Consider the following 8,059-nt stretch of genomic DNA (forward strand, 5'->3'; position numbering starts at 1 on the left):
ATGACTTTAGTGAAAATGGTCAAATTTCATTTGCCTGTGACGGTGGTTGTGTTCGAATCTACACCATTTCAAATGAGAAGAATTTATCTTATAAAAGATCATTGCCTAGGGTCAGTGGTGAGGCAACTGCCCCTAAGAGTTACAGCACAATATCTGATTGTTGCTTTGGAAATTTTGTAGTTACTATTTTGATGATTACAGGGCGTACGTTGAGTGTCACTTGGAGTTTTGATGCAAAGAGGATATTTTCTGGTAGTAGTGACAGATGTGTCTATTTTGAACTTAACTATTTTGCCTTTCGATGTCACCTATTTCTCAACCCATATGTGTGCTGTATGTTGTATTATTGTCTACTCCATTTCAGTATGTGTGTGAGTGGAATTGAATTAATGAATTAAAAAATCTTCCTCCCCTATATTTCTGTGTGTGTGTAGTGTATATGAGTGTATTGTGTTGAAGGAAAATCTAGGGAGTATGTATGTTTTTCCTATGTGTATTGTGCGTGTGAATATTTTAATAGAGGGAAAACAGGACACACGGTTGTCAAACTTATAAGCTATCTTGCTTATTTAACACATAACCTATTTATGCTAAACTTGACATTCTAGTGATGCTTTGTAGTAAAGATATCTATCTAGATTTATAGCTTTATAGGTATTAATGAGACAGGACACAAGGTTGCCAAACTTATGTATTGGTAGTAGTTGCCAAATCTTACTTGAACTGAAGGAACATAAGGATACGGATAGAGTTTTCCCTGTTTCAGGGTATAATAACTTGAATTTGATGTTTATAGCAAATAGAGAGAGAATGATAAGCATATGATCCTTAAGTGACTTCTACCCTTGTATAGACTATTTCTACTGTCATTTAAGTGCATCATTTGATGTGGTGACTTTTTCAGTTCTCCTTTCTGACCTCAAAAAATAAATTATGTCTACCTTGTCTTGGTGCCACTTTGATCATCTGAGTCACCATAAGTAGGGGTCCAACTAATTTCTCTTATTTCTTTTTTTCCTATAAAAATTATGAGCTTTGACTTTGGAATGTTGATATTTGATACATTCTAATGCGTGATAATCATTTAGTTAGTTAAGACACACTTCACAAATGATGTTATCATCTAAAGATCAGTGAGAATAGATTCTGCATCCTGAATTTTGTATTCGTGTCTTTCATTTCATGTCTAATAACTTTGCTTTCAATTAAAATACTTTAATCAGTTAAATGCATGACTCATATGTTTTCATATGAAAGTGGTCATGAAGGGAGGATGATTTATTATGACGAAAAATGAGATCTTCCTTGAAATTACAAAATTATTTGTTTCATTATTTTGGGATGATATCATTATATTAGGTGCAATATCAAGATCATCCCAGTTAATGGCAGATTTACTATGTAGGTATTAAAACTCTTTTCTTTCTGTGTGGTATATTTTCTAGAGTTTCCCGTGTTGCCACGGACAGGGCTATATATAAGTGGATTTATATTCCATTTAAAACTTTCTTGTCTATTATTCCTCTAGTTGTGAGTAATTTGGAATAAAAATCGATCCATCCTTTCTGTATTTTTATTTTTCTTTCTTAAGAAATAATAGAACTGGTACTATTAGTAGCTCTTATTATATTTTTTCCTAGAAGTTTGTGGTTTACCATTACACTCTACCATAAAGACAGATATTATCAAACTTATGTTTCTTGGTTAGCTTTTTTCTGATCTTTGGTAATCAAATAGAACTAGGTATAAGCAGCCTTGTCAACGAATTTCAACTTTAGGAACTAGATGAACTAGCTCTTTGAGGTTTTATTTTAAAGTCATAGGACCATCAAAGGTTGGTCAATAGCTCCTTCTAAACTAGCATCACATTGATTCTACAAGAAAAAGAATTACAAGACCATCTTTATGTCTTTTAAGTTAAATCACCATAAAATCTTAAACTTTAAATTGATTTCTCAGCATTAAATTCATCACCACCAAATTCTTGCATAAAACTAGCCACACCATCATTCGATTCATGCACAAAACCAGTCACACAACCATCGGGATCACAGGGTTGGGGAGAATAAAATCCCGTGGTTCTCAAATCCAGCTTCTTCTTAATTTTTTTGAGCACACACATCTGCATTTTGAGAAGCTTGTGGACCTTTAAATTTATATGTTTTTTGTTGGTATTATAGTTTTTTTTTTGTTGCTAGTGGTTTTTGCTTTTCCTTCTCCTTTGAGTCTGTCACTGATTATTTACCTTACCTTGCCCATTTTCTTTCTCTGACTGCAGTTTTTTTCTTGTTGAAGTATAATAGATGTAGCTCATTAAAGTGTATACTCTTGAACTCGTTCTCTTGTTAACTGCTAAAGTATTTAATTACGCTTAGTTTAAAGATATAATGTACATATTCGGCGATACTTGTTACTTCGTCTCTGGACTTAAGTGTTTAAAAATTGAATTTGATACTTTGATATATTCACTTACTTGATTTATGTCGAGCATATGAGGTGAAGCTATGAACTAAATTTTTGCTTTAATGTTGCAGGAGTTACTTGATTTAGGTGAAATAGTAAAAACTGAAAGTTGAGGACTTGATTATTTTTTGGCCCCCTGTGATGGAAGTTGGCAATTTGAACTGAAAGTTGATGACTTAAACAACAGAAACAGAAGTTACTTGATTATTTTCTTGCTGTGTATTCAAATGTTATGGAAAATTTGATATCATACTTTAGCTCGATCGGGATGGCAATTATGTTTTCTGCGAAACAAATATTGAAAATAATATCATGGCATGTTAACTAAGTTTTCTTGTCTCTAATTATAACATATTTTTGTATCGAGATTCTCAATTGCAATTTAGTATTTATTTGATGAAATTTATTATTTTGTGGCATTAGGCTCATTTGTGGTCAATTAGAGACAAGAAATATTGCTCGTCTTTAAATATTTTTATTGAATGAGATGTTGCTCGTCTTTAATGGTAGATCTACGACTAGAATGTGGCTCGTCTTTAAAGGTTAATCTAGGGCCAAGATGTTGGTCTTCCTTAAATATTGATCTAGAAAAAGAATTTTGTTCATCGCAAAAGGATAAATATGGTCACTTAGTTAGTCTATTTGGGACGAGAAATACCGTCATGAAAAGATAATTACGATGAGGTAGTTAATCTATTTGAAACAAGATATACCGTCGCTAAAAGATAATTATGATAATTTATTTAGTCTATTCGGGACGATAAATACCATCGCAAAAAGATAATTATGACAAGATAGTTAGTCTATTTGGTACAAGATTACTCATCGCAAAAGAATAATTAAGACCGGGTAGTTCGTCAATAGGGACAAGATATACCATCTCTAAAAGACAATAACGACCATCTTTTTTCTCGTCGCAAAAGGATTTTAAGAACCGATTTATTGAACTCGTCGCTAATAACCTTTAGCGGCGGATCCTGTTACGACGGGACGCAGCCGGATTTTTCTGATCCTAAAAGACCAATTGGGACAAGATTTGGACTTTCTAGGACCATATTTTCCTTTCTTATAAGCTGTTTTTCTTGTAGTGATGGAAGCTAAAACTTAGTTCTCCTTTGGAAAGAAATTGCAGGAACACCTATTGTGTCCTTCATATCCGCAATGTCCGCAACGATTTGTGCTTGATGAAAGTATTTCACTGGATTTTTCTTCCTTCCTTTCTTCGGTCTTTCTGGAAGTCTTTTGTATATCAAGGGTAGAAATTCATTGGAAATGCTCAACTTAGGCTGAAATATTTTAGTGTTGAATTTGTACTAAACAAGTTGGTTTAGAATATACAACTCCATCAACCTTTTGGATATGCTATTGTTATGGGTTGAGCATAACATACTAGACTCAATAGTACCCAACAGAACTTTTTATTCTAAAACCTGACCGATATTCGTTAATGTATATGATTGATTGCTCATGTAGACAATGATTAATTTAGAAACACTAATAGTAAGAAGATCTCATGTTTAAAATATTCTGTAATGATGATAAGTGACTTGAATTAAATATGATCGACATTTTTTCTCAATATATGAAAAAAGCTGCAATCCTGGAGATGTACGTATGATGGTTTCATGATTTATTCAGTAATCTTTTTGACGATATACTTTCATATCTTGTCAGTGTTTGCTTTCTCTCGGCAGATATATATTTTTCAACTACACTTACTAGTAGAAGCATTTTTATGCAGAAACGGGAGGCTCCACCTAGTGAAAAGTCAGAGACTGTCAAGACTCACTTGAGGAACATAATCATCGTTCCTGAAATGATTGGAAGTATTATTGAAATTTACAATGGAAAAACTTTTAAAATGATTTGTCCGCAATTTAAATTATTTTTTTCAAAACGATCAACAAATCAGTGATTCGATTATTTTTGTGTGTGTGATTTTAGTATGGTTTATTTTTAATGTATTTGATTAATTCAAAATTTGAAATTCAGAAACTGTTACATAATTTAAGGAAAGAAGTAATCCATTTAATTAATAGATTGAGTTAATAGAATCCTTAAAGGAAGGGAATTCATTATCTCCTTTTTTAACGACAGTAACAAAATCATATATACATAGGATGCTATGTATATGATGTGTATCTTATATATATAAAAGGGGAGAGGGAGTAAAGTAATTTTAAAAAGTGGGAGAGGGTGTAATTGCTTCTAAAAGGGTTGATTTTGTGTTATTCATACTTAGAATATCCCAATAATGTCACTTATCTTTTTTCGTTCCAATAATGTCATCGAACTTTATGCATTTTTCTTAAAAAACAATAATTGCTAAAAGTGACTCAGAAGATGAGAGAAAAATGATTAAAAAAGACCCTTAAGTTTGAATTTTGATTTTAAATGGTCCTTATTAGTTAACAATATGAAATATCTATAACCTTTCAACTATAGTGAGTACAATTTTCTTTCAACTTCTAACTGCGATATTAAATCTAACGACTTCCACAAAAAATTGTAATTAAACTTGTTAGAAATAAACATATATGTACTGTATTTATTTGGAAACTTAGGAGTTCAATAATAAAATAATATTCTATATTTATTCATTTTAGGGTTAATCCTTATTTTTGATAAATAGTTCAAGTTAGTTGTTAGTTTCTTCAACTCCAAATTATTGTAAAAAAAAATTATAATTTATTAAAAAGACGATGAGTTCCTGCAAATAAAAAAAAACCTAGGGTCTCTAGCTAGTAGAAAAACCATATATAAATATTTTAAAGGATTTTTATTTTAAAAAATAATGCATATTAACGAATACCATAATAATAACATCAATCATTCACTATCAAATAAAGTTAGGTGATTTTATATAACCATTTCGTAACAAAAAAAAACGTTTTAAGGTTTCAATATTGTTTTTATCAATCTTGTGATATTATTTCAGAGAAAATCATATCGCCTTGTCAACTTGGCTGTAAAAACTGAATATATTTATCAATTTGGACAATAAATGTACTTCTTATTTATTTCATTAAAATATAACTACCTATTTTAAGCTCTAATTTAACATCCTTTGTCTTTTTAATTCGTTTTTAATATTATGATTTAATTTGTGTCTTTTTAAATTATATTATGCACTTATTGATAAAATATATTAAAAACTAATTTAAGAAGTATAAAAGTAAAAATAATTGGAGGCCTATTAATATTTCACGTAAAAAATAAAGACTATTTAAATTCAAATTTCAAATTTGATGGACTATTTTTGTCATTTTTTGAGTCACTTTTAGCAATTAGTAGTTTGTAAGGAAAATGTACAAACTTGAATAATATTATGTAACAAAAAAAGATAAATTTTAATGAAACATTTTGTTAAGTTAAATGACAATATAAGGAATTGACTCCGTTTCGTATAGAAAACAATAGGTTTGAAAATGACGATAATCAACGAGACTTGCTTTTTTCTCAACTCCTTAAAAGCTAGATTACGTATTTAGCCATATAAGCGCAATAACTTTTCTGTGCCATTCGCACACCTACTTAAAACTCAACATGCAATCATTCAACTCACTCAATCAAACCATTGGAACTCACTCTTGGAATAGAAGGTGCTAGTAGAAAAAATAAAAAATTACAAATCTAATAAATTAAAATAAAGTAAATGAAGAGAAAAAAAATGTCTAAGTTCAATCATACTTAAGATCAAATAATCGACAAATGAGAAATTCAATTGGTTAAGCGCCTTCACTATTAATGATCACTAAATCCAAACAATTTATTGATATTTTTAAATTTCATGTGCAGTCAAATCATATCATATCGAGTAACAACTCGCATAAGAAATGTAGGTGTGCTATGTTTTTGTGTATGTACAAGACATTGTATATTTTTCATTTCTCATCTCAAAATAACAATATCATGATCCATTATACCTTTGTTTTAATTTTCTACTCCACATTCAACTAAAAACAATTTTTCCAGAGTCATACAAATTGATTTTGGCACCACAAACAGTAGAACCCATACTGATGTTAAGAATATTGCATAAATCCTACCAAAATAAATAGTAACAAATAATGTGAAAATAATCAAATGAACACTTGTGTTAGATTTCTTGATTTTGTCACATGATGTTGATGAAGCACTTGAGGATTCTCTATGGTTGTATGAACTTATTTTTGATGACTGATTTCCCTTTAATAAATTGTCAATTGAAGCAATTTCGTTTTGTTGGTTGTTCTTGCCCTTCAAGATAATTTTTTCTGGCTTTCTTGATTTGCCATTTAAGGGTTTGAAGAACTCGTCCCTTCTATTTCTCCTGTTACTTTTCGATTCAAACTGCAAAAAATGAAGCAAACATTAGTCATGATTTTAGCTATGAAGACATAATTCTGTAAATAAGCGTGCGTATGTTATTTCTAATAATTTAAATTTTGTTGATACTTGACCCACACACTTCAACATGGTATCATAACAGCTGGAGGCCGAACATAAATTTGAGGGTTAAAATTCATAAATAGACACATTTCTACTTCTATAAGTGAAAAATAGTCCCCGTCATGGAATTAGGAACTCTTTGACAATGGCTATTTTCGAAGATATGGCCAAAAAATGATCCATGGACGATACTCATGGAGTTTCCATCCCACTGTCATCCATATTCAAAATAATTTTCATGTGCCTAGCCTACAGAAACTTATCAGGCTCATAATATGTCAAAGACATGATTAAATAAATAAAAATATGTAACTAATGATCAGATGATTACATACTTTAACAACGACAACATATCCACAGTTAAAAATGGAAAAAAAAAAAGTATTAGAAGGACATAAATTGTCAAGAAAGACTAACCAATTGATCATTTTCCTCCCTTCTTTTTGTTACAATACTTGAAGAAGATTGATCAATAGCATGATTATGAAGCACAGAATCCCCAACAATAGGACGAAAACATAGAAAGAACTTGCTCTTCATTGACCCCCTCCCTTTCTTTTTCTGTTTTCCCTTTTTTGAGGAAAACACAACGTTTAGCAAAAATAAAAATATGAAAGTTAATTTATATAGAGGACAAAAAGAATATAAGGAAGGTGAAAAAAAAAGTTATGCAATGCTTTGTTTGGTGGGGTTTCCATAGTCTTCGCCGGCTGGCCACTTTGTTTTCTTATTTTAGTATAACAAAATATTGGATTTGGGAAGTACTTTAATGAATGAGATTTGTGTTGGCCTAAATAGTTTTGCAATTTTTTAAGAGTATAGTTGAAATCACACCAATCACGTTGATGGGCAAATGTATGCTTTCGAAATGATTGCATTGATAAAATACTCCCTTTTTTGTTTTTCTCTCGAAAGAACATTTATTAAGCGAGATGTCTAGGACTAATAATAATAATAATAATAATAATAATAATAATAATAATAATAATATATTCAGTGAAATTTCATAAATTTGAAGAGGATAAGGTGTACGCAGATTTTATCATCACCTCGTGAAGATAGAGAGGTTGTTTTTGAAAGACCCTCGGTTCGAATGTAACAAATCGAGATACAAAAAAGAAGAAAACAATAAAGAAAATATAGTAAGTGACAAAGAAACGGTGGA

The 8,059-nt window shown here is 30.5% G+C and overlaps 1 protein-coding gene across 1 annotated transcript; it reads right to left on the reverse strand.

The window, feature by feature from the left end:
- Window positions 1–6,262: 6,262 nt before the first annotated feature.
- LOC107841914 lies at window positions 6,263–7,591 on the reverse strand. The gene is made up of 2 exons (XM_016685763.2): window positions 7,312–7,591; window positions 6,263–6,795 (listed from the first exon to the last, which is right to left on the reverse strand). The coding sequence occupies exons 1-2, from the start codon at window positions 7,432–7,434 to the stop codon at window positions 6,397–6,399; spliced, it is 522 nt and encodes a 173-aa protein (XP_016541249.1). The 5' UTR covers window positions 7,435–7,591; the 3' UTR covers window positions 6,263–6,396.
- Between the last annotated feature and the right edge of the window lie 468 nt (window positions 7,592–8,059).

The sequence above is a fragment of the Capsicum annuum genome, chromosome 9, assembly GCF_002878395.1.
Source record: "Capsicum annuum cultivar UCD-10X-F1 chromosome 9, UCD10Xv1.1, whole genome shotgun sequence".
Taxonomy (NCBI): Eukaryota; Viridiplantae; Streptophyta; class Magnoliopsida; order Solanales; family Solanaceae; genus Capsicum; species Capsicum annuum.